Raw genomic sequence first — 27,252 nt, forward strand, 5'->3', positions numbered from 1 at the left:
AGTAGAGGAGGGAGGAGACCAAGGATGGGTTAGAACCCTACAGATGGCAGAATGGGTGGGGGAGCAGGCTCCCTTCCAGACTTGAGAAGGCCTAGAAAGGGCCAGAGCCTTCAGCTAACACACAAAGCTAACACACTTGGATGTTTACCATGTGCCCAGCTCTCAACTGCATTATCTCCATCTCACAACGTGAGGAGGCGGATACTACTTTCATTATCCCCATTTTAGAGCTGAGGAAACAGAGCTTTCAGAGGTTGTGTTAGATCTGGGACTCAAAATGAGATCTCTCTTCACTGTTTACATGTTACAGCCTCCCTGGGTTGCAACCCTTGACTCCAACAAAAGGAGGTTTTAATTTTGGGTTCACAAGAATCTCTTTGCCTCATTTAACAGATAAGTCTCAAAGAGGGAAGGTTCTTTATAGAACAAAGCTAATAGAGGCAAAAAGAACAATAAAATAGAAAATCACCATTATGTAATCCCTGAGGAAGTAACAGATCAAAGCTGGGGAGATCATAATTTAAGTGAAAGTCTATCAGGAACTTGATAATAAATCAAAGTAGGTTATTTCCTGATGTGATGCGAAAGCAAGCACCTATCACTTCCTATGATGTATTCTTGCCAAAAATATTAGAACCTGAGTCTGAATGAGCCTCTACCAGTTTATAGGAAAAGTGGGCGATTAGTGGGACAGATATAATGACACCACAGGGATACAACAGAAATGTGAAAAATTTTAGAGCAAATGACCTAGTTTTTCCAACAAATGGCAAAGAAAAGAAAAGGGAACTGTTAAGTATTTTTAGAGACTTAAGGGACATCAACAAAATGCAGGGTGTAAATCTTGTTTGGATCCTGATTCAGACACATCAACAAAAACACGTTTTGTGGGAACAAAAGAAAACTGAACATCGTGGAATTCAGGGCATGCTACTCCAAAATATGGCACCTTGGCATATTGAATATTTTAAGCTGAAGGAATTTGAGAAATGGCAGATGCTGGAAGGACTCTCAGACCTTCTCCCATGAAACAGGTCATGAGACCCTCATATTAGAAGTGTCCTCCCTACATCCAGAGGGACAAAGATTTTTAACAAAAAGGCCTTACTAAGTTCCCTCCAGTTTACTACACTTAGCTCATACCCTTATGTCCTATCACATTTTTCCATGACTTTCTACTTTTCATCAAACTTACTATAAAAACGCTCAGGTTTAACTGCTTCTTTGGGTCTTCATTTCCTTATGAAGGCTCCCATGTCATATAAAAGTTATATTAAATAAATTTGTATGCTTTTCTTTTATTAATCTGTCTTTTGTTATAGAGGCCTAGCCAAGAACCTTAAAATGACAGAAAGAAAAAGATACTCTTCCTCCCCTATCACATCTTCTATTAGTAAATGTTAGATAATAATTAAGAATTACTATTAATTGTGTTAGCAATGATAATGGTGTTGTTACATATATTTGTAAGTCTTTACACTTTTTCTCAAAAACCAAATGGAAGACTTATTACATGAAAATTCCTATACCTCAATATCAGTCTTTTGTGGAAAGGCAAGCTTTATTTCAAAGCAACCTGAAAAGAGCAGTCAGGGGGTCCACAACCACAAACTGGTAGGAGGGAGCACACAGTTACATGTCCATTGGCAGGGTCTCAGTCGGGAGTCTCGCCCAATACCTGCTCAGTTTCCTCTTCAGGTTGAAACTGAAAAGGTAGACTCGAAGATGCCCCTGATGTCCAAACACACTTATTTCAGGAAGGAGGACACCTGGAGTCAACTTAATTGAGCGAATCCGCTTAATTATTAAAATAAATATTTATTCTCTCTGAGAATACGGTTAATTTAGTAGCTTTCTTTGCATTTTCGAGCCACAGAGGTTCCATTCACCTTCTAAGCAGTTGAGTTGGTAAGACTCCTGCCTCCATTTCCTAGGAAATAGATTACATTTGATTACTCCTCACAACAGCCAACTGGAAGATTATTCCATTGCTTTCGAAGCGCTGGTTGGGTTGGCGTCTGCGATGGTGGCCAAATAAATGAGATTTCTGTGTAACACATGCTGGTACCTATGGGTAAAAAACAGGTAAAAATTAGACGTTTGCTTTTACTGAACATGAACAAAAAACTGGAAAAGAATTTATCCACCCTAGTGAATGGCTCATCCACTGATTGGATCACTCAGTGTTGTCAACCTTCTTATTTAACATATTAAAGGAAAATATATCCAGAATCTTACCTGTTCTCACTTCTCACTTCCATAGCTACCTCTCTAGGCCAAGCCACTATCATTTCCTGCTTGGACTACTGGAGCAGTCTCCTAACCTGTCTCCCTGCTCTACCTTTGCACCCCTACTCTAATTATCCACATAGCAGCCTGAGTGATCACTGTACAATTTAGGTCAAGATCATGTCATACCTCTGTTCAAAACCCTCCAAAGGCTCCCATCTCATAATGGGTAAAGCTAAGCCCTCATGGCCTATAAGGCCCTACATGATCAGGGCCTCTAGTTACCCCCTCTGATCTCATCTCCTACCACTTTCCCTTTACTCACCGAGTTCTGGCCAGACTGGCCTCCTTGCTATGACTTGAAGATATCCAGCACGCTCTAGCCTGGGGGCTTTTCCACCTGATACTCTCTCTGATTCACGTGTCTGCATAGCTGCTCCCCCACCTAAGGCGTCTACTCAAATGTCACATCAAAGATACCTGGTATAAACTAGCACTCTTCCTCCCACTTACCCTGCTTTATTCTTATTCGAAGTGCTTATTAGTATGTGTCTAATTATATGATTCTACAGTCTAGAAGGTAAGTTCCATGAAAGCAGAGCTGGTATCTGTTTTGGTACTGATTCCCCAGTGGCTGAAACAGTGCCTGGTACTCAGTATTACTTATAAAATATCTTGAACAGGGAACTCCCTGGCGGTCCAGTGGTTAGGACTTGATGCTTCCAATGCAGGGGGCACGGTTTTGATCCCTGGTCGGGGAACTGAGATCCCGCATGCCACACAGTGCCCCCCCCCAAAAAAAAATCTTGAACAATCTTAAAGAAGGGACAAGACACTTCTATGATCAATGCACACTTACTATAATAGCGATTCTCAATCAGGGGGTAGAGCTCTCCACCTAGGAAGACAAATCAGGCTAGGGGACAGGAAGCGTGGACTGTGCAGTGTGAAAAGGTCCATTAGGAGATTTTGATAACTTTCTTGCCCCATAGTTTGAGAATCACTGCACCAAATGGAGTGTTTTGCAACTATTTTCCATATAGAAAAATGAGAGTGTTTACTATAAACTGTACAAAAGCAAATTACCAAATGCCAGTGTCCAATGTAAAGACTTACCCAAAGATGGATATCTCTACTATTCCACTGAGCTGTTCAGTGAGGGATTGCAGGTTACTTTTTTAGGGGGTGGGAAAAGCATGGCTTCGGTAACAATGAAATAAAATTTTTTGTTTCTGTAATAAATGGGGCATAATTCCTGGAATGACATTTAGAAAAGAGGCTGTTTTCTCTCATTTTGGCATATGGCTAGAGAGCACATTAAATTACTGTGCCAAATTTACCTCTGTCTTAACCTGGAAATCTTTTATTGGTCTTTGCATGTGTTACAAGAGAAGTATGAGCCAGGGTTCCACGACCAGAAAGCAGCCACTGCTCTCATCATCTCCTGACACTAGCTTTCCGAGTGCTTTCCTCCCCATCCCTGCTGTCATCGGCTGACATGGCTTCACGTGAAGCAGTCTTTGCAATGAGCACAATTCAAGTTTTGAAGAGGGAGCCACGTCTGACTCCAAGCTTCACAGTGCACCGTCCGTATGGTCTTGGGCAGGTAAGTAACCTCTCTGAGCCTCATCTGCGATCAATCACTCAAGACTCCTAGTTCAGGTCAGCTGCTGTATTCCTACACTGGCTTCCCCGCCAAACTCATTAGTCAGGGGAATAGGGAGGGGACTTACTGGACGCATTCATTCGCCCGGCCTTTGTTCTGATATTCCACAATACAGCGGATCAACTGATCATTCTCCTCCAGGAGCTGAAAGATCAAAGGGTCAGTGCAGCAAGACATCAGGACGGCGAGGACAACTGCCTCCTTCCCCCGCCCCCGCCCCAATGCCGGGATTTCCAGCCCCAGCGCCTCTGCTGACTTCATTACCAGCTGACGGCAAGTCACCCTACGCACACGTCTCAGCTGCACACTCCAGGAAGCTTCCAGCACCCATAGCACTTCGGGATCTCTGCTAAGATCGCTCTGCCCGCATTAGAGCTCACCCGCTGGATCGTCTCCTGATTGACTTCCGCCTTGCCTCTCAGCCAGTCCGGCACGAAGGCCACCGACATCCCGGGAAGCCAGGTTGGAAGGCGTCCTCACGCCTTGCAGACCCCCGCGCGTCTAGACCAGAGCTGACCAGCAGCCCTAGACGCCCTACGGCTGCAGCAAAGACCCACGATAAGTGGGCCTACGCTCTCGACGTTGATTGGGTCCTCCCACCTAGGGGGCGGGGAACAGGCGGAACGTCATTTGTGATTGGGCGCGCAAGAGCGATTCTCAGCGTCCTCCTCCGACCCCGCCCCTGGGGCTTCGGTGCTGGTTTGTGGTTCTTTTGCGTTTGCGCAAGCTAGCCTCAGGGGCGGGGTCCGGCGTCAGCTCCTCGCCTTTTAGGCTTTGGGAGCTCTTTGCGGCAGCACCTTCCCCAGGGTCACACAGTAATCGAGGCTGGAACCTGGATATCTGGCTCCAAATCCATACCTCTTTCAACACCACTCTGGTGCCTCCAGGCCTGCGTCTGGAGCCTGAACCCTGGGCATTGCCTTCTGCCAAGCCAAACCCTGCAGGGCCAAGGAAAACACCGGTGTCAGCTTTACCCTTTGCTGAGGGAGAAACTCGCCTATAGGCCTCTTTTTCCTTTGGGCCCTTCTTTTTTTTTTTTTAAATCAGATTTACAACCCTAAAAAGCACTATTATTTTCCCCAATTTACAGATGAGAAAACAGAGGTTAAGTAACTTGCCCAAGATCTCATAGCTACTAAGGGCAAAGTCAGTATCTGAACAGAAGCAGTCTGGCTTTAAAATTTTTGATCTCAACCACTGCCCTGCACAGCCTATGCACCATACTGCGGAGGTGGTTTGCTGCAAGATAAAGGGAGGAAGCTGGGCCAACCTCTTGGGCCACACTGTTACTGCTGGCAACCACTAAAACTCTGAATTGGTTGTCTTCTCTTTTGTCTAGTCCATCCATGGTGAACATGGGAGCAGGCTGGTTTTCTCTGTAGCAGAGAGTGAGAAGCAGCCACTTAATTTAGGAGGCAGATCTTGGAAGACTTTACTCCTCAAAGGGGGTATCAGGGCAATTCTGCCTTCTAGAGCTTCATTTCCCTGAGTGGTGGCCCTGATCCACCACTCAGGGAAATGAATCCAAAGGCTCATCTGCTTTGCTGGGCTCTCCCTCCACAATTCCCTTATTCATCCCTCGGAGGAGGTTTCATCCCATTTAACAGAGGGCTAAGTGTGAGTGATAAATTAGCTATGGATGTGTACAGTTTGAGGTGATGTCTAATGGAGATGTTGAAGTTTGTGGCTGGCTGTTTGGCTGGAACTCAGGGCCAAGGACTGGGCTGGTGATGTAAACTTTGAGAAGAATCACTTGTGGAAACTGGCATCATCCTTGAAGCTACTCTGTCACCCTTTCACATCCAATTCATCACCAAGTCCTGTTGATCTTGCTCCTATATTTCTCTGCAGCCTGCCCAGTTCTTTTCCTCTTTACCACCATTCCTGCCTAAGCTCCAGCTTCATCCTCTCTTGCCCAGTCAACTGCACTGGCATCCCAGCTGGTCCTACCACAGTTTCCATGAGCCTTCTCCACTTTGATCTTAACATCAGCAGCCAAAGTGAATTTTACAAAATGCAAATCCAATCTGTTTTCCCCTGTCCCAAACTCTACCATGGCCTCCAAGAGCCTATATGGTCTTACCTCTTCTTTTCTCTCTAGTAGCTCTCACTCTACTCCTTTACTCTTTAAACTCTGAATTTCAGCCAAAGCAGTCTTGAGGAAAAAAGCAGAGCTGGAGGAATCAGACTCCCTGACTTCAGACTATATTACAAAGCTAATCAAGACAATATGGTACTGGCACAAAAACAGAAATATAGATCAATGGAACAGGATAGAAAGCCCAGAGATAAACCCACACACCTCTGGTCAACTAATCTATGACAAAGGAGGCAAGGATATACAATGGAGAAAAGACAGTCTCTTCAATAAGTGGTGCTGGGAAAACTGGACAGCTACATGTAGAAGAATGAAATTAGAACACTCCCTGACACCATACACTAAAGTAAACTCAAAATGTATTAGAGACCTAAATGTAAGACCGGACACTATAAAACTCTTAGAGGAAAACATAGGAAGAACACTCTTTGACATAAATCACAGCAAGATCTTTTTTGATCCACCTCCTAGAGTAATGGAAATAAAAACAAAAATAAACAAATGGGACCTAATGAAACTTAAAAGCTTTTGCAAAGCAAAGGAAACTACAAACAAAACGAAAAGACAACCCTCAGAATGGGAGAAAATATTTGCAAATGAATCAACGGACAAAGGATTAATCTCCAAAATATATAAACAGCTCATGCAGCTCAATATTAAAAAAACAAACAACCCTTAAAAAAAAACAAAAAACAAACAAAAAAAACCCAACCCAATCCAAAAATGGGCAGAAGACCTAAACAGACATTTCTCCAAAGAAGACATACAGATGGGCAAGAAGCACATGAAAAGCTGCTCAACATCACTAATTATTAGAGAAATGCAAATCAAAACTACAGAGGTATCACCTCACACCAGTTAGAATGGGCATCATCAGAAAATCTACAAACAACAAATGCTGGAGAGGGTGTGGAGAAAAGGGAACCCTCTTGCACTGTTGGTGGGAATGTAAATTGATACAGCCACTGTGGAGAACAGTATGGAGGTTCCTTAAAAAACTAAAAATAGAATTACCATATGACCCAGCAATCCCACTACTGGGCATATACCCAGAGAAAACCACAATTCAAAAAGACACATGCACCCCAATGTTCATTGCAGCACTATTTACAATAGCCAGGTAACGGAAGCAACCTAAATGTCCATCGACAGACAAATGGATAAAGAAGATGTGGTACATATATACAATGGAATATTACTCAGCCATAAAAAGGAACGAAACTGGCTCATTTGTAGAGATGTGGATGGATCTAGAGACTGTCATACAGAGTGAAGTAAGTCAGAAAGAGAAAAACAAATATCGTATATTAACGCATATATGTGGAACCTAGAAAAATGGTACAGATGAACCAGTTTGCAGGGCAGAAATAGAGACACATGTAGAGAACAAACGTATGGACACCAAAGGGGGAAAGTGGCGGGGGGGTGGGGTGGTGCGATGAATTGGGAGATTGGGATTGACATGTATACACTAATATGTATAAAACTGATAACTAATAAGAACCTGCTGTATAAAAATATAACTAAAATAAAATTTAAATGATAAAAAATAAAAAATAAAAAAATAAAAATAAACTCTGAGTTTCTTCTCTCTTTCCTTTTTTTTTTGGTGGGAAAATATACATAACACAAAACTTACCATTTTAACCATTTGTAAATGTACAGTTCTGTGACATTTAGTACATTACATTGTTGTGCAACCATCACCACCATCCATTTCCAGAACTGTTTCATCTTTCCCAACTGAAATTCTGTGCCTATTAAATAACTCCCCATCCATCTGCCCTCCCCACATACCCATCCAGTGTTGGTTTTCATCCTTCAAGGAGCCCTGCTGCAGTCCGCACAGAGTTCTTTATACATCTCTCTGTCTGAAACACTCTTCTTCCCTTCCCGTTCTCAGGGAAGCCTCCTTGAACCCCCAAGTCCAGACCTGAAGCTCCGGTAAATTCTTTCAAAACCCGTGCTCCTCTCGGAAGAGCACATAGCTCGGTTTGTATTTAAACATGTGCTGTGTATTGTGGGATGGGTGCTCTCACTCTGCTCTCCTAGCATAGTTTTTACTGTCAGGAGTTACTCGCTGTGTCCACAGTGCCCGGCATAGTGTCTGGTTCGCAATAGGTGCTCAAAAATTGTTGAATGAATAAACGGATGCATACTCCTTCCCAATCTCCCTTTAGCCGGTCATCCGTCTGTGAGTACGTCCGCCCCCAGACTGGGGTGTGTTCCTGGGGGTCGGACTTTGGCATCTCATCCAGGCTGGCAGGTGGCTGTGCTCTTTGGTTTGCCTATCTCGGGCCTCCCGCCAAGCAGACAACTGAACCCACGCCCCGGGCGTGTCGCGGCGTCACGCGGAACCTCCCCGCCTCCACACGTCAGTCCGTTCGCTACCCCGGCAGGAACTGAGCTTAAACTGCAAAACTTCTCTCACCTCCGGACGTGGGAAGTACAGGCTTGGAACTCAAATCCACGCGGATGAGAGCCGAGAGATGTGAGGAAAGTTGGGAGGCGCGCCCCAGCCACGCCCCATCTACATTTCGGTCGCAGTCCTTTAAGAACCGCTTCATTCAAGACTCCGCCGGGACCAGGCAGTGTGGGCGCACCAGGATTGGTCGGTTCGGGTTTGGGTGTTGCTCAGCAGCAGCGAATGAGGGCGTGGGGTGGTGTTTCAAGACTCGCGCATGCGCATCACCGCCTACCTGCGCCTGGGCCGCCGGTGACCCGGGCCAGGTTCGCCGGGTGGGCTAAGGTTGCGGAGAAGGAGGAAGGTGGCGCGGCGGGAGGGCGCCGACTCCCGGAGGCCGCCGTCGGGGCGAGGTGAGGGCTGGCGGGCGGAGGCGGGCGCTGCGGTCCGTTAGTCAAGAGCTGGCGGGGTCGGGTGTGGCGCAGGGCGGGCCTGGAGGTGGAGGGCCGTCCCTCCCTCCCGGGCCCGCCCAGCCATCAGGCCCGGCCTAGCTGTCCAGGGCTTCGTCTGGCGTCCCGAAGTCTTCTGCCCACCCTTTTCTGCCGCCGGCTGCTGTCCTGACTCCAGGACGATCCGAGGTGCGCGCCTGCCAGGAACCCTCAGCGGCCGACGCGGGTAGAGCGCTGCCCCCAGTGGGAGGAGACGGGGTGTGTCCAGATGATAGAGGGGATGATTGTTTCCTTAATTATCCACGAAACTCAGGTAGAGTGTTTTAATAGCAAACTTCCCTTCGCGTGCCAATATTATAAGACTTGGTTTACCAGATACTGGGTGCACTAGACCAGCTTTTCTGAATATCAGATGTTCAGAGGTACTGTATATTTGTGTCCATTACAGGATTACATCTAGACTTTCAGAGCCAGAAGGATTAAGCACCCCGGTGCTTAATTAGGTTTGTAGACATCAAAGCCACAAAAGAATATTCCCAGTGGTTAAAAGTAACTGGTGAAATTTGTGACACGATCAGAAAAGTAATAAAGCTCAGACTGTGGATAGGGTAAATCTTCATTAAATTTTACAAAGAAGGGAATTAATTCTGATAGAGATAATTTTAGTAAAATAAAAATGTAAATAATTGAAAGTGCTTTAGTATTGCTAAACAGAATTAAATTGACATAACAGTTTGCTCTGGAAAATACATTTTAGACAATGTTGTTATAGCTCCAGGAGTTTGTGTTTACAACACAGAGGACATCTTGGGGTCCCAAAGCTTTTTATTCTTAGAAGGAGCCTCAGAGATCCACCGCATCCAAAGATGACCGATGATCAGAGAGGAAAACCAACTTATCCAAAGTAATACAATGAGTAAGGAGCAGTTGTAACTAGTGTAATCCTAGGCCTTGGCTGCTTTTAGTAACAGGTCTTTGATTAGTTCTAAGTATTAATGCTTCAGGGGAAGGAATTGTTTTCGGGAAATAGAGTAGCTGTAATCCCAAAGATTGGATTTAGAGAAGCAGAGTGTAGTGGAAAGATCATAGGCTTTCCAGTATTTTGAGTAAGGAAGTTTTGGATGGAATACTGGCTCTACCACTTGAGCCTTGGAGCTACAGTTTCCTTTCTGTACAGTGTAGATTATGCCTACCCCATAGATGGTTATGAGCATTAAATAACATTATCAGTGTAAAAGTTCCTAGCACAGTGCCTGACATATAATATTAGTTGCTATCAAATTCAGCCCCCTACTCTCCTTAGCTCCTAACAAGTGACAGACTTGACCCCTACCCTCTCCCCACCCCATCCCCAAGCAATGCGGAACCAAGGCACTTTCTTGAACTACAAATGAGGTAACCAGTTCTCAAGTCCTGTGGCTGAAGGTGAATTCAGTAAGAGTGATATAACTCTATTTTGTCTTCTGTATTTTTTAAATTTTATTTTAAATTTATTTTATTTTTGGCTGCGTTGGGTTTTCATTGCCACGCGCGCGGCCTTTCGCTAGTTGCGGCGAGCGGGGGGTACTCTTCGTTGCGTTGTGCGAGCTTGTCATTGCGTTGGCTTCTCTTGTTGCGGAGCACGGGCTCTAGGCACACAGGCTCGGTAGTTGTAGATCACGGGCTCGGTAGTTGTGGCTCACGGGCTCTAGAGAGCAGGCTCAGTAGTTGTGGCGCACGGGCTTAGTTGCTCCGCGACATGTGGGATCTTCCCGGACCAGGGCTCGAACCCGTGTCCCCTGCATTGGCAGGCGGATTCTTAACTACTGCACCACTAGGGAAGCCCCTGTCTTCTGTATTTTGGATTTGAGGAGTGGGTAATGCCTTATGGTGAACGCTTGTGTTTGAATATTTGTGTGCCAAGTGAAACTAGTTTTGCTTGTTTAAATTACTATTTTGCAAGGCCTGGTCATTTAATGCTGTTTGTCTCTCCCCCTTTCTTTCTGTCTCTCTTTTGGAGGGAGGAGAAGTGTATGTGGCAGGGGTTTGAGAGAGGGTTAAGGATACAGGGATGAAAAGAAACCAGTTGGAACAAGGGTGCCCTCCAGCTAAGCACAGTCTTTTGCCGGTAGAATATGGGTAATCTCTGACATGAGCAGTTTATAAATAGATGCTGAGAAAAGGATTTAGGAAATGGCAGAGGCAGATTAAAATATAATTTTGATAAAACCTAATAGTAACTAGAGTGCTATATTTGATTACTATTTCAGTTTCTATTTGAAAAAATTTCATTTATGTAAACCTCTTTTTTCCTCTCCAAGTAGAGATTTATCGTGGAAAAATTTTTATTACTTTTAAAACCTAATTTTTTTTTTTACAAGTTTTATTAGTTTAAAAGTTTTTATTGAGGGCTTCCTAATATGTGCCAGACGTAGTGCCAGGTTACAGGGTCTGCTGGCCTGTAGAAGGAGCTAGTAAGACAGATTTGTATGTCGGGGTGAGCACTCTTAGGCTGCCTTTGTCCTTGTGTAATTGATAATATTTTTTCTGTAACTGTGACATGATTTTACAGATTCATGCCACTGCTTTCCTGTTTTAAACTGAGTACTGGTTATCTGCAAGTGGCTTTTATTTTAATGAATTCAGAGATTATAGTACCTACCAGTTTAGAAATGTCATGTAGGAATGGAGCTGCTCCCTATAAAACATGCCCTTCAACATTCATGCATAAATCATCAGAATTACAGTTAATTAGCATAAAAGATTATTGTTCTACTAGTAGAGATATTTTTAAATGACATTTAAATGTAAAAAGCAAGTATGAGCATACTTTAAGTGATATAAAAACCTTAAGGTAATACTTTTTTTTCTGTTTTTACTTTAAAGTAATTATACTGACAGGAAATTGCAGAGATAGTACAGAGTATGATTGATAGACTGTATGATAATTGCAAGCTTAGTTTTAAAATAAACTATTTTCCAGAGTGACTGTACTATTTTACAGTCCTACCAGTAATGTGTGAGAAATCCAGTTCTCACATATTATGCACATCAAATGCTGTGCATGCTTGCCAGCATTTGATATTGTCACTTTAAAAATTTTTACCTGTGCCAATAAGTATGTAGTATTATCTCATTGTGATCTTAAGTTGCATTTCCCTTAATAGCTAGTGATGCTAAACATCTTTTCATGTTCTTATTTGCCATTTCTATATCCTCTGGTGAAATGTCTGTTCATGTACTTTGTCCATTTTCTAACTGAATTATTTGTTTTATAACTGTTGAGTTTTTTTTGTAATTTATTTTATTTTATCCATTTATTTAATTTTTGGCTGTGTTGGGTCTTCGCTGCTGCACGCGGGTTTTCCTCTAGTTGCTGAGAGCGGGGTCTACTCTTTGTTGTGGTGCGCAGGCTTCTCATTGTGGTGGCTTCTCTTGTTGCGGAGCACGGGCTTTAGGCGCGCGGGCTTCAGTAGTTGTGGCACACGGGCTTCAGTAGTTGTGGCTCGCGGGCTCTAGAGCGCAGGCTCAGTAGTTGTGGCGCACGGGCTTAGTTGCTCAGCGGCCTGTGAGATCTTCCCAGACCAGGGCTCGAACCCGTGTCCCCTGCATTGGCAGGAGGACTCTTAACCACTGCGCCACCAGGGAAGCCCAACTGTTGAGTTTTGAGAGTTCTTTAAAAATTCTAGATATCTAGAGTCCTTTATTAGGTATGTGGTTTAAAAATATTTTTTTCCCAGTCTCTAGCTTTTCTTTTCATCCTCTTCACATGGACTTTTGCAGTGCAAAAGTTTTTAATTTTGATTAAATCCAATTTACTGTTTTTCTTTTATGGATTATGCTTTTGGTGTCATACATAAGAACTCTTCCCCTAAGTCCTGAAGATTTTCTCCTGTGTTTTCTTCCGCTTTTATAGTTTTACTTTTTACATTTAAATTTATGATATATTTTGATTATCATCAAAATAATGAGAGGTGTGAGATTAGGTCAAGATTCTCTTTTTTTCTTTCATTCCTTCCTCCCTCCCTCCCTCCCTTCCTTCCTATAGATATTCATTGCTCCAGCACCATTTGTTGAAAAGACTATCCTTCCTCCATTTAATTGCTTTTGCACCATTGTCAAAAATCATTTGGCTGTTCTTGTGTAGGTCTGTTTCTGGGTTCTGTATTCTGTTTCATTGATCTGTGTGTCTGTCCCCCTGCCAGTACCACACAATCTTGATTACTGTAGCTATACAGTAAATCGTGAAATAGGATAGTGAGGTACAATCCACTTTATTCTTTTTCAGAATTGTTTTAGCTATTTTAGCTTGTTTGCCCTTCCATATAAATTTTAGAATAATCTTATCTATATCTACAAGCTATCTTGCTGATATTTTTACAGGAATTATATTGAACCTGTATATCACTTTGGGGGAGAATTGATATCTTTACTATGTTGAGTCTTCCAATTAATAACATGATATATTTCCTTATTTATTTAGGACTTTTTGATTTCTTTCAGCAGTGTTTTATAGCTTTCAGCATACAAGTCCTATACATGTTTTGTTAGATTAACACCTAAGTATTGCATTAAAAAAGTATAGCTTTATTGAGATCATTTTTTTGGATGATTGTCAGTGGTATTTTATTTTTAATTTTGGTTTCTATGTGTTTATTGCTGGTACGTAGAAAAAGAATTGATTTTGTATATCGGTCTTATATTCTGCAACCTTGTTGAACTCATTCATTTTAGCAGTTCTTTTTTAGTAGGCTCTTTGGCATTTTCCATGTAGACAGTTATGCCATCTGCAGATAGGAGTAGTTTTATTTCTTCCTTTTCTATCTCCTGAGACTTTTCACATTTTTACCCTTCAATGGAAAGTGTGGGGAGATGGGACAAATGGGCTGAGTATGGTCTGTTGCCTGGTAGACTAATTTTTCTTTTTGCCGTCTCTTATTTTTATACCACTGCAGTTTCTTCACGTATAAAATGGGAATAATTATCCATTCATCCATTACAGATGGAAAAGCTATAAAGTATAGCTTTACTGAGATCATTGTTTGGATTTTAAATGGTATTTTATTTTTAATTTTGTACTGGAGACAGTCCTTGGTGTGGATTTGAATGTGGAGAGATCAGAGGAGTGTAGATATAGGCAAAGAATGTGCAGAGGCACAAAGGTGAAGAGAGTAGTGTACATCCTGGGGCTCCTGTTTCCTACAGCTCGTGGTAATTGAGATGCCAAATTACATCCCTAGTGTTCTTTGGGAGAAAAGTTCACCAGTGCCCATACCTGTTAATATCCTATCCAGGTAGAGGATCTGACAACAGGATCTGTGAAACAGGATGTGTAGATCCATAGAAAGATGCATCAAAGCTGTAATAACCTCATCACTAATCCCTGGTTGCAGGGCTGCCACATGCAGAGGTGCAGTTTATGCCCTGTACGAGCACCTGCAGAGCTAATAGATGGGGGCTGACACCCAACTAGGCTCTGCCAGCAGAACTGGTCCAGGGCTGTTTCTACCCCGAGAAGCACCTTGTTCTAATTTGCCACAGGTGCCATGAGGCCTCAGAATCTGTCTCCTTTTGTTGCTTAATGGTGGTCACATATCATGGCTAAAAATTTAGTATCTTATTTGCTAAGTGACTTCCTTTAGCCATCTGTAGGAACTCTCATCATTTTGAAGACTGGCTCTGTGTCAAATGTGCAGAAATTCAGGAGGACATACTATCCTCTCTGTTTTATTTTTGCCTTCTGCTTTCCTTGCTGCCAGCTTTAGGTTAAATGCTCAGAAGCCCTCCACTTCAGGTGAGGATATGGCAAGTAAACTGCTCAGCACCTACCTCGCTGGATGACCTGAAATGCACAGGTCCCTGGACCCCAACCCTGCTGCATCAGTGTCAGGCTCTTCCTGGCCCTTTGGGACCATCTTGCTACCTTTGTCCTGCTCCCCGCTGTCACTGCTGTTGCTCCTGAGCCCTTCTGGTCTCTGTTCCCCCATCCCAGTTGGTTTAATTCTGCAAATGGAGAGATTTATTAGAGAGAAGGAAAAGGAGGATTACAAGTGAAGAAGAGACAGGGAGGCTAATGGAGGGAGGACAGTTGGGAGTGACATAGCAGTAGAGGGCAGGGAAATAAAAATAAAAGCCACATTTGCACTTGTGGTGGGGGTGAGGGTGAAACAACCCGGAGTGAACATTTCAAGGGCGGTGGTGTCCCTGGCTCATCACCCGGCCCTCAGTAACAAGGTGACCTTCCTTCCTCAGGTGTCCTCATGACTCCTCTTGTGGACCATGTCCATGATCCTTTTTGCCTGTGTGGTTAGGGTGAGGGATGGACTGCCCCTCTCGGCCTCCACTGACTTTTACCACACCCAAGATTTTCTGGAATGCAGGAGACGGCTCAAGACTTTAGCCTTGCGACTGGCCCAGTATCCAGGTCGAGGTTCTGCAGAAGGACTTGACTTCAGTATCCAGTAAGCGAGCATGTTCACTGTTCAAGAACATCTTAACCGCGTGCAGAGGTGACATTATGCTGATCACACTGTGTGTTAAAAGCAGGTCTCACATCAGACAGCAGTCCAAGGTTGTGTGTCTTTACAATAGAAACAAAGGGACTCAAGCACTGTTGCTCCAACTCCCACCTTTCTTTCTTTCTATTTTTTTTTTTTGTAATTAGTTTTTATTGGAGTATAGTTGCTTTACAATGTTCTGTTAGTTTCTACCGTACGGCAAAGTGAATCAGCTGGCAGAGCGGCCCTGAACATCGGCAGGCCCTGGTCACCCAGTCTTCATGCCTTTAGTTTGGTAGTTTTTTCTGCATTAGGTGCAGGGGTGGAAAAAAAGTGAGTCAAAAGGAGATACTAGATTAAAAGGTCAGGAAAGGAAAAGGACGAGAGTGAGGAAGTCAAGAAAATAAGAAAAAAGACTTAGAGTTCTTGCCTTCAGTTTTTGCTTTTTTAATTTTTTCACTTTTTAAACAAATTTTAAAGTAAAAAATGTTTACATGACAGGAGCAGGGGAGTAAAAATGAGCATAAGTAGGTCCCTCTTCCTCAAGGAACTCCAGGTCTAATGAGGGGACAAGAGAAATATATAACTGAATATAACACAGTGGGGCAAATGCTCCAGTGGAAGTAGGAATCAAGTGGTTACAGTAATCATGGTAATAAGAGCTAATATGATTGTTTTCCATGGGCCAGGCACTATTCTAAGTGCTGTATGGGCTTATGAGGTAGATAATGGTATTATACCTGTTTTACAGAGGAGGAAACTAAGGTTAAGCAGCTTACCTAAGGTTAGACTGGTAGTAAATGGTAGAGCCAGGATTGGAATGGAGGCAACCAGGCACCAAGGTCTGCTCCTCATGTGTTATGTCATTTCTTATTCTAGGGGTTAGAGTAAAAAGCCGTTCTATGGAGGGATGGCGCAAGGCAGGTTTTGAAATCTCAAAATGGCTTGTTATAGATTTTACATCATTGTTTTCCAGAATTTAGGCCTTCACTTACCAAGTTCTTTTTGTTCCCCTTGAATAGTAAATTTTTGATTGACCTGATAAGGTGGCATCCTTTCAGGGGAATTCAGTCTCAGAATTAGGAAAACAAAAGGAAAAGTCCAGGCCTAATTCCAGGCTTGGTGGTATTGTCAGGCGAGAAGGGTCGTGGCCTGAAGAGGGATCCAGATGGTAGGCGTATGAAGCTGTCACCCTGTGGTATGCGCTCTGGGTGCTCAGGAGCAAAAACTGAGCTGCATCTGCCCACATCTGCAGCTCCTTTCTCTGGGTGCCTGAAGCCACCTTCCTCGGTGGTCCCTTCCTCATTATGCTGTGATTATCTAACAGTCTATGCGACCTTTGTGCTGTACCTCAAATAGGAAAACTTTTCTCTGTTCAAACAAACAAAAAAACCTATCACTTCAAATGAAGTTCTGGGTACTTCAGTCATTTTTTGAAAAGTAGAATGTAAAATGTTCTACTCATTTGTATTTTGACTTAAATAGTCACCATTATTTTCACAGAGGAAACTAAGGCTTTTGTTCCTTACAGGTGAGCGGTCCCATAGCTTAGTTAATAATAAATAAGTTAGAGTGATCACACATTGTCAGTGGCAAATGCCACTATACATTTTAAAGGAAGTGTAAGAAAGGCACAGTCCCCAGCAGGTCTAGCTGAAGAGATGCAACAAGCAGCTCCAGGACTATTCAAGGCCCAGCAGATCCAGAGTTGAGGCAACGTGGCGTCTGGGTGCAGGATGCGAATACATGGGTCTGTTCCCCGGTAACGCAGATGACACTCTTTTGTTCCAGTTTCTCTTCTTCGAGGGATGTGGCCTGCATGGCTATCTGCTCCTGCCAGTGTCCAGCAGCCATGGCCTTCTGCTTCCTGGAGACCCTGTGGTGGGAATTCACAGCTTCCTATGACACCACCTGCATTGGCCTAGCCTCCAGGCCATACGCCTTCCTCGAATTTGGTTCGTAACCCTCGTTCGTATTGATATTGTTCTCTCTTGCGGCACTGTATGTGTAGGATTTCCAGTTTGGATTTGGCTTTGACCGTCAGGGAAAACCACTGGAGGTGCTGTAACGTGTCACTGGAGAACAGCCTTGTACCATGAGATTTCACAGCAGTGGAAGGGGCCTGCAAGCTTGGAGGTTCAACACTCTGGCTTTTCATCTCTCCAGAGCCTGGGGCAGGGTGGAAGAATGGCGAAACCTGTATCTTATTCTGGAGCAGACGTCAGCAAACTGTGGGCCAAGGGTCTGTTTTTTGTAAATAAAGTGGAACATAGCCCTGCTTATTCTATTACTAACGGGTTGTCTGTGGCTGCTTTTGCCCTTCCCTGGCAGAGGTGGGCTGTTGTGACGGACCATCTGGGACCCATAAGCCTAAAACATTGACTCTCTGGCACTCTGAGAACACTGCCAACCCCTGCTCTAGAGCAGCGCTGCTCAAGGGTGGTACGTGGACCCGTTCTTCCAGCATGAGGGATGTATAGAGAGTGAGAACAAGAGTTTAGAAATTCTTGCAGTAATTTGGCACTCCTGCGATATTTTCAGTTGTATTTTATCAAAGTATCTGTCTGCAACCATTTGGAAATAAGAAAAAACTGGTCCTTCATGCAGAGGTTTGAGGAGCACAGCTCTGCCAGAGGATACTCCTTTTCTAGGCCCTGCCAGAGAGGCCGTGTGGAGGCTCAGGGCTTTGGAACACAGCAGGGTAATTATAGCGTATGCTATCAGTATCTGTCAGCTGTGATTCAAGTCATTTTGAGCTCCTGGAGAGGAGGAGTAGAGGTGGGAGTTGGGGGACATTCTCTGGTCTCGATGTAAATCGCCATGGTCCCTGTGATGCTCTTGAACGAGGTGCTGGCAGCATTTGGTACTCAGGGTCAGGTGCAGGGCTGGCACCTCGAAGTGTTGCCACTTATGCTTCTGGCAGCTACTGCTCACATCCCCTCATGTGGTCTCTGGCTGGCCCATCAGTGATGGGGCCAGCACCCACTTTTGGTGTCACCCAAAGGTGCTGGGGAGCTCCCTGATACTCGGGCCCCAGCCTGGTAGCCCTGTGACATAGACCGTGAGTTCTGCCTGAGTCTCCCTGTGAGGATTGGTCCAACTGCCGCTCTCAGCCCCACTTCTTCTGAAGGGCATGCTGTCCCCAGTCGGACCACAGCTGCAGCATCCCTTGGCTGTTATTTGGTTGGCAGCTGGTAGACCTGTGTTCTTCTCTCCCCTCATCTCTGCATGAGCCTTCCTTCCAAAGCGGTGGGCTTGGTCTCACAGGAGACCCTTCCCAGCATCACGTTTATTCATTATTGAGTGTGAGTAGAATATAAGTAAAAGTATGTGGATATTAGAATTATACATGATTTTGCTTTGCCGATATGTATGAAACTTCATTTCAAATACTTACTAAAACTTGGTAATGGTTAATACTAATGTAAATAAAAGAATTGAAACCAGTACCTTTCAGATATATAATCCTAGTTTGCACAACATAACTCACAATGATCTGTAATTTTTTTTCACACGCCTTTTCTTGGGATAATCAGGTCAAAAATGACTGTCCCCATTTTTCTATCTTAGAAATATTCTGTGAATGGCCCAGGATTGTACTATGAGTCGTGGCTGAGCTAAGACTCAAGCCTCTGTCCCCTGACTCCCTTGCCACTGAGGTTCTGATGGACAGACTGTCACGTTTTAATTATTCTGCTTTGAAGAGATTGATGAGACCAGTCCTGATATGTACTAATCATTTGACCTTCATGTGTAGTTGACACTCTTCAGAGTCTGGCTGACTTATTAGCTTGCTTAGAAACATAAACTTCATTGTGTACGTATTGTCTTATAACATCCCTTGTAATGAAGACACTCAGCTTGGGTTGCTCTCTTTTCGCAGACAGCGTCATTCAGAAAGTGAAGTGGCATTTTAACTATGTAAGTTCCACCCAGATGGAGAGCAGCTTAGAAAAAATTCAGGAGGAACTCAAGTTCCACCCTCCAGTGGTTCTCACTCTGGAGGACGCAGATGTGGCTAACGGGGTGATGAACGGTCACCCACAGATGCACTTGGAGCCTGGTAAGTGGCCTGCTGCTCTCTGACGTTGATAAAGATGAGGTGAGATTGTGTATTTCAAATGCACAGTGACAGTTTTAGTAGGAAGGTGTTTGGGTGGGGGGGCAGTGTATAAAATACCTGGGGAAAAACATGGGCTGATCTTGTTCCAGGTGGCTGTTATAAAAAACTCAACTGTTGTGACCAGTGAGTCGATCTGAAGAGAGGCAACTCTTCTGACGAAATTCAGGAGGAGAGTGACTTGGCAGGTTGTTTTCTTAACCAGGGTGAAATCCGCACATTTAAATGGTGTAAAGGAGATTTTCACTCTCTTTTGCTGGAAGTCACTTATTGAACTGTACAGATTTGTACATTCTCTCTCTCTCTCTCCTTTTTTCCTTTGACAGTGAGTCCCTATCTCATCATTTAGTGAAACATTGGGAATCTCCACTGAGAAGCCCCCGCTCCTTGATGGAGGGAGTGGAGGGCTATGGGGGTGAGAGTGGGCAGGGGCCAGAGCCAGGGCTTCTAGACCTCTCACTCTCTGCTTCTCTGTGGGACCCGGGAACATCGCTCTATCCCTTTGGATTCCCAAGTCCTTATCTGAGGAATGAGGTGTTAATGGACACTCACAGTGCCCTGGCGTCCGTCCGTGACTTAGTCTGGCATTAACACCAGTAGCCACTCAATGCCTAGCACATAGCAAAGCATGCTTTTTTGCATTCCTTGTTTACAGTTACACACAATTAAACTAATCTTTAATTAAAGTGGATATTTACATTCTAAGAATTCTGTAATGGTGTAAAAGCTGAATCCTTCCCTGGAAGACAGAACCATCTACATTATAACAGTCTAATTACTTTGTTTTAACAGTTTTATACTAAACTCATTGCTTGAATTTTGAAAGTGGTGTATTAAAAATGTTCACATTTTTGGCTTAACTTTGTGTTTCGATTTGATCTGTTTCAACCAGTAAATTCCTGGATTGGCTCTTATGCCATTCAGTAAGTTGTTGTAATTTATATTGGGATTGAACTTAACTTTTGTGGAAGGAAGACTGGGTAATCAGACCCCAAGCTTCTCCTTTGCCATATCTGTAGACAGGGTAACTTTGTGATGTATGTTTTGTTTTATAAACACTTAGACAAGAGGAGAAAATCCAGAAAGTGTCAACTTGCCTATCTTTCTAGGATGCTTTACTGTGGTTTGACTCCCCCTATTGTTCCAAGGCTAGAACCTTTACAGGTAGCATGCTCTGTTCTAACAGAAACTTTGAATTGCTCAGTGGAAACTCTAACACACTAACAATAGGCATCAGTTAGGTTGTGGCTAGATATTTGTGTGTGCGTATGCGTATGTGGGAAATGTAAGGACAAGAAAGGATGATTTAAAAGGAGCATAGCAAGAGAATGGGTGGGACACTATTTAATTGTGTGAACCAGAATCCGTTTCAGCAGTTACCTTTAAAGAGAGAATGATCATTTGTCCTAATTAGAGTTCCAGAAACAGCTTGTGGCTGAAATAATCAATGTTTTCCCTCCTCTTCCCAATAATTTTAGAATTTAAAAAATTGCATTTGCTGTGAATTGCTCCAGAAGCACACATGACACTGAATGTTGTCCTTGTCAGAAAAAGAATGGAACATTTTACAAGCTGAGGGTTGAGCTGTGTAATAGAAATGCTTCAGGATTTGACAACCAATTTACAGCTAAAGCCATAAACTGCTTTAAATCAGGATTTCTCAACCTTAGCCCTATTGACATTTTGTACTGGAAATTCTTTGTTGTGAGGGCTGTCTTGTGCATTGTAGGATGTCTAGAAGCATTCATGGCCTCCACCCACTGTAGGTGCCAGTAGCAACCTGTCCCCAGTGGGGACAACCCAAAATGTCTCTAGACATTGATTGAGGGCCCATATCGTCTCTGGTTGAGAACCACTGTTTTAAATAGAAAGGAAATGAAGCACTTGAAAAATCTGTGCTTGCTCAGAGAAGGGGCCTCTTTCTGGAAGAAATTCACCTTGGATTCCCAGATCCATTCTGTCCTTCATTTCTTGCCTTTTCCCCCTCTAACTACAGCTGCTTTTTAAATTAATATGTTTGCAGTTGTGTGTTTAACATAATAAACCTTTTCATTAGCAGAGGTCTAGTGAATGTCTGTATTTTTCCTTCATATGGAAATTGTTTTCACTAGACACTTCTCGTTTTTCATTGTGAAGCTCCGAATTTCCGAATGGAACCTGTGACAGCCCTGGGCATCCTCTCTCTTATTCTCAACATCATGTGCGCTGCCCTGAACCTCATTCGTGGAATTCACCTCGCAGAACATTCTTTACAGGTAACCTTTTCTATACCTTTTAAATCAAAAGACACATGATGGAAGAAACGGATGGGGATACATATTATTTATAGGGTTATTACGTACTACATTTTAAAAATTGAAGTAAAATTTTCACTTCTCGTTTTATTCTTTGTCGTAAGTTGAGCAAATATGAAACTTGTTCTTTTGTATCTGTTTTCCTAAGACGCCCAAGGGCCCTGCTGGGATATTGGTGAGAAATGGAAAACTTGCTTCAAGGACATCAGGCCTCCCCATGGACCCGGGGACTCCAGGAGTCACTGCGGGGGCTGGATTGTTCATCCAGGGAAAAAGTTTGATGCTCAGACTTTAACGTTCAGGCCCTTTTTTCCCCTGGGGAGAGCGGCCTCATAGTCTGATTTATAACATTCAGATACCAGCTTCCTGGTGTCTTTGTCAAAAGAACTGTATCACTGCGAAGTTGCTTCGCCAGCCTGCTCATCTCAAAGCACGTTTCCACTTCAGTGCTTTTTAAATATTATTTTTAAATTTTGAAGTATTTCCAACACTTTTAAAAAAAGTGTGGAACCACTATGAACAGATGTTACTTTTAAAAACAGAGCCTTAACGCTCACACCGAGGCACGTGGTGGCTAAAGTCTGAAGCGCAGCTTAGACTGAATCTCAGGTGGCTTATGGGGACCGAAGTGTTTGGGGAACAGCAGCAGGCCTGGGCCATGAGTGGTGGCTGGCTATTTCCACACCCTGTCTCTGGCCAATGTGTGGTGTGGTTCCCACTCTTATTGTTTACGACGACTCATAAGCAGATGCTTGCCGGGTGTCTGTATGCACTAGAACAGGCGTTCGTTGGTCAAGACATAGTCCCTGAGTTGGGGCACATAGCAGAGTGCGGCAACATCACTAAGGAGGTGGCAGTCCCGGGGGGTGGGAGGAGTTGGGGAAAGCTTAGCACTTACAGATGAGTTGGATTCTGAGAGGTGGCAGGGCTGGGGGTGGGGGCATTCCAGGTTGAGGGCTCAGCACACATGCCTGGGGACTGGAGGGCGCTTGGTGTGTCCAGGCCACTCAGAAGGATTTCATGTCACCCCCGGTGCGATGCGTGAACGGGGGCTTATTTCTCACCCAGCCAGGGATTTTGTACCGTCAACCATACCAGACCCAACGCGGAGTAAAGCGCTTCACGTCGTAGTGTTTTGTGTCCTCTAAATATTCCTTTCCTTGTGTTCCTCATATTTGTCTTAGGTTGCACAAGAAGAAATTGGAAGTATTCTGGCTTTTCTTATTCCTTTTGTAGCCTGCATTTTCCAGGTGGGTGAAACGTTGATGTTTTAGTGAGTGGGTTAAACCTGTGGCCTTATTTTGTTCTGTTGGAGCCATCAACAGGTTTCTAGATCCTGCTTTTGTTCCACCAAGGCCTTGGTTCGAATCATGGATATAGTACCAGCCCCTAGTGGAAGGACCCTCCACCCATCCTGCCCAATCCTCTCATTTTACAGAGAAAAGACGTTTGGGCTCAGAAAGGGAAAGCCACTTGCCCTAGGCCTCAGGGCCTTTGACAGTGCAGGACAGAAGCCAGGAATTTGAACTGGGCTCCCAAGAAGCAAGGGATGAGACTGCAGTGGGGGTTGGGTTGGGCCTGACCAGTATGAGGCAGGGTCCTGCCTCGTGCTTATTGTCGGGGCGTCCAAGTACGGAAATGTCCTTCTGCAGAAGTGACACCTATGTCTATGTGTTTCTTTTCAAACACAGGACTAGGTTAAAAAATTTGTTGTTTTTAATAGTAATACCGTCTGAGTCAAATCTGTCCTTAGGAAACGAAACAAAAATTATAACACTAACTAGAGCCCTTTGATTATTAGTTATTTTCAAATAAGCTGTATACTTAAGGAGTGGGGTAAAAAGGAGCTTTTGAACCCCTATAGGCAGAGTTAATTCTAGTAAAAACCTGACTCTCTTTCCTCATCCTCCACATGGACTAGGAGTTTAGTACCTTTTCTGCATGTTTAAGCTGCTGCTGCTTCTTTTTTTTTTAAAAATTAAAAGTTCTGTTCTGACGGCACTTCCTCTCTCTCCTGCATACATCCTAGATGGCCTGTTTTTAAGAATTACCTGATTGTGCAAAAAGAAATTTTCATCCCACGATTGAAAATGCACTCATTTTTTTTAGAAAACAAGTCTCTAAGACCTTGGGTGTTGCCAGGAGAAGTTTCCTGGAGCCTGCATTTCAGGGCTGCAGGTATCTTACAGTTCCACCTTCATCCCCTCAACTGCAGTCTTACTTGGATAGCTCTTTCGATGGGGAATTCTCTCCCTCCCCCCCTGAGCTTTTGTCAGATAGTTCTGTGTTTTGAGAATGTGTCTTTTTTGAAAAAAACAAAAAAAACCCAACATTGAACCAAAAAACTATTTCCACCTTTTGCAGAACAAGAATGGCCTCTTTCTGTGTGATAGCCCTACAAGAAATATCAGTCACTCTCCCTGCTATAAGACCTTTCCCTGAGATGCTCTTTTTTTTTCTTTCTTTCTTTTTTTTTTTTTAGTCTGTGCCACTCGGCATGTGGGATCTTAGTTCCCCGACCAGGGATCAAACCTGTGCACCCTGCAGTGGAAGCATGGAGTCTTAACCACTGGACCGCCAGGGAAGTCCTCAGAGATGCTTTTGAAGACATAACAAGGAGGCTGTCTAGGGAACAGTGGTCCCCTATGCAGTTGTAACTCAGGAAGAGCTAAAATAGTAAAAGCATGGCTTCTCTCAGCAGCTTTCTCACCTGTTATGACCCCCCCCGAAGGAAAATTCATTTGGAGGCCTGTCGACCTTGTTAGGGTATTCTGGCCTGGCTGTCTACCCCTGACCTGCATCTCTTCTTTCTCTACAGCACAGCCTGGGCATTTCTGTCTGTCTTTCTTGAATTCTTTCAAGAGTGCTGTGTTCTAGTTCCTCCTGTGATGTCTTTTTCACTTTTCTTATCTCTTCCAAATCCCCACTTTCATCCAGTGATTAACAGCAGCTGATCCAGGGAGTCCAAGCTCCACTGTAACGAATTCAGTTTAATAAGCTAATGTGTATGAAGTGACACTGCGTGGCAGGTACGATAAGTGAATCCTGCGTCTGACCTTGGCCATTTCGTTATCTCTGATGGGACTTCCTCTTCTGGTGTCATTTCAGTGTTATTTGTACCTGTTCTACAGTCCAGCCAGGACGATGAAGGTGGTGCTGATGCTGCTTTTTATTTGCCTGGGCAACATGTACCTGCATGGGCTGAGGAACCTCTGGCAAATCCTCTTCCACATAGGAGTGGCTTTCCTGTCTTCCTATCAGATCCTGACGAGGCAGCCTCAGGAGAAGCAGTCTGACTGTGGAGTGTGAGGATGACGTCATGGGCTGAACGGATCCTTTGATTTTCTTATGAGGGTCATTGGTGTTCCCCGTTTTGCTTCTCGACTTCACCTTAAGTTTCCATCCTTGAAGTTCCTTTCAGCCAAAGCGGATTGACCCCGAGAGCTGAGATTTTTCATAGGTGCAGTTGAAAGCATGAGATTGCTTGACATCCAGTCCGAGTTCTGTGCTGAGCGTTACTGCAGAATCTCCAGTTCAGCACGTTTACCTCGGACAGCAGAATCGGGGGGCTTATTCAGAAAGAGCATTATTGGAAGACCAAAATGGACTTATTTTGGTCTTTTGAACTGAGTGATGCAATAAACCACTAGATTCAATAACAGTAGTTTAAAGTAATTGGCAGTTGTCTCTGAGAAACCACTTAAAAATCTGTATCAGCTTTTCAGTCTAAATGTGACTTGGTTAGTTTTTTTTTTTGAGGGCCAGAAGAGGGTGAACTAAAAACTTTAAAAAGTGGTTTATAACTCTAAGATGGATAAATTTTGTTTACATTTTTTGATAACTTAGGTCTGATATGATACCTTTAGAATATTTAAATATATTTTAGATATAAGTTGAACATGTCTTCACTTAGGGTAAGGACAAACTTAAGCTGAGAAAATGGTTAAGAAAGCTGAATTTATTAAATTTATATATAACCTTTTATGGTAGTGGGATTGTAGGGATATAGAAATGTTTTGTATTTATTTGCAGGGTATATCTGAATATTTTTAAAATTGAGTAACCAGCGCTACCGGATCATTAACTTATAAGCATGAGCAGAAATGAGAATATCAGGATTCCTTGCAGTTGGCCACAAACTAGAGTAGGCAAGTCACACATATTCATACGGTGGCACTTTACAGTCACAGGTGGGAGAGGCTGCTGTCATCAGCCTTTTAGGTGGCAGCCGAATACCTGTCACTTTAATCATGTCATTTGATACTTGACCCTGTGTACTTGTTCTCAGAAGATCTCCCAAATTAATTACTCCTCCGCAGCTTTCCCAATCATCTTCGTTAGATTAAGGGCCTCATTTTTTTATGAACAAGAGTTAAGTGTGTGTTAACTTTTTTAGAGCTTTATAGCTTATAAAGCTTTATAATTAACCCTGTGCTCTGAAAAGTTACTTTTCTTTCTCTCATTGTCAAAATATTGACTGATTGTAGTTTTCCAAAATTTAGATCTGAATATGATCCCTCAGGTCTCTAGAAATTTCAGACTGGGTTGCCCAGTACCATTCAGGAGGCCATTTTGGAAGTTTGCCCTTTGGATTGTTCTTCATAGAAGTCCGGAATCTGAATAGCTCCACCACAGTTGCATAGAATACTTTGGGTTGAATTATGTGATCTTGATAAATTAAAAAATCCTATTTTGGTAGTTTTTAATAGTCAAAAACTGTTGCAAGAGTTGTTGAGCAGATGGGGAAAGCAAGGATGTCATTTTAGGGAATTCAGTTGTACTTGGTCATTACTGGTGGTGAATTGTTATTGAGCTACCTTGGTGTCACTTAAAAGTCCATGTGACTATGAACTGTGTTGGGAAAATGTTGCCATGGTAATTTTATTTTCTTATAATAGAATTTCCTATTTTTAATCAAAGTATCTGGATATGAAAGTTATGCTGCCAGCATCCTCAGATGTAAACTTCAGCGTTGTCTCTCCACTGATTTTGCATCTGCATAATTTTCCGCATAGCCAGCAGGTGAATTTTCAGGCTTTCCGGGACATAATTTTGAAGAGATGGTGAAATAGAATGGGAAGCTAAGGAGGGGAGACAAATCTTTTTATATTAGAAGCACACACACAAAGCTTTAAAAGTTGATTAGAACAGCTTACCCAATGTATTGTTTTCTTTGTGAGCCCGTGTGCTCTTGGTGTTGCCATGTAGCCCTGTACCCCAGATGGTCTGGGGTCTGAGCCTGTGATCCACATTCAGCAAGTAGTGAAGAACAATCCTTGCAGAGGAGACCCTCCTGGTGAATGCCTCCTGCCCTAGTGGAGAGGTTATTCACACCTGGTTGAATGTGGTCTGAATCCGTTAACATCTATATGGGGTTTGAGATTTACTTTTGCAAACAAAAGGGAAAAGATGCAGTCGACAAACGCAAAATAATGACCACATAAACATTATTTCACTGAAATCCAGCTAAGAGCAGTCTCAGTTCACTGGTGGTAGAAGCTAATGATAGGAAAGGC

The 27,252-nt window shown here is 43.5% G+C and overlaps 2 protein-coding genes across 5 annotated transcripts; one reads left to right on the forward strand and one right to left on the reverse strand.

The window, feature by feature from the left end:
* Window positions 1–1,539: 1,539 nt before the first annotated feature.
* On the reverse strand, window positions 1,540–9,020 carry SS18L2 (SS18 like 2). The gene is made up of 5 exons (XM_061196564.1): window positions 7,791–9,020; window positions 4,754–4,833; window positions 4,276–4,495; window positions 3,963–4,039; window positions 1,540–2,068 (listed from the first exon to the last, which is right to left on the reverse strand). The coding sequence occupies exons 3-5, from the start codon at window positions 4,342–4,344 to the stop codon at window positions 1,981–1,983; spliced, it is 234 nt and encodes a 77-aa protein (XP_061052547.1). The 5' UTR covers window positions 4,345–4,495; window positions 4,754–4,833; window positions 7,791–9,020; the 3' UTR covers window positions 1,540–1,980.
* SEC22C (SEC22 homolog C, vesicle trafficking protein) lies at window positions 8,690–25,571 on the forward strand. 4 transcript variants are annotated; one of them, XM_061196560.1, is made up of 7 exons: window positions 8,690–8,810; window positions 15,078–15,286; window positions 17,114–17,277; window positions 19,206–19,385; window positions 21,579–21,697; window positions 22,921–22,986; window positions 24,845–25,571. In XM_061196560.1, exons 2-7 carry the CDS (start codon window positions 15,105–15,107, stop codon window positions 25,043–25,045), a joined length of 912 nt encoding a protein of 303 aa, XP_061052543.1. In that variant the 5' UTR covers window positions 8,690–8,810; window positions 15,078–15,104; the 3' UTR covers window positions 25,046–25,571. The 4 variants fall into 4 exon arrangements, with proteins under 4 accessions (XP_061052543.1, XP_061052545.1, XP_061052546.1 ...); XM_061196561.1 differs by lacking the exon at window positions 8,690–8,810 and adding an exon at window positions 9,031–9,072; XM_061196562.1 differs by lacking the exon at window positions 22,921–22,986.
* The last annotated feature ends 1,681 nt before the right edge of the window (window positions 25,572–27,252 follow it).

This window comes from Eubalaena glacialis, chromosome 7 (assembly GCF_028564815.1).
Source record: "Eubalaena glacialis isolate mEubGla1 chromosome 7, mEubGla1.1.hap2.+ XY, whole genome shotgun sequence".
Taxonomy (NCBI): Eukaryota; Metazoa; Chordata; class Mammalia; order Artiodactyla; family Balaenidae; genus Eubalaena; species Eubalaena glacialis.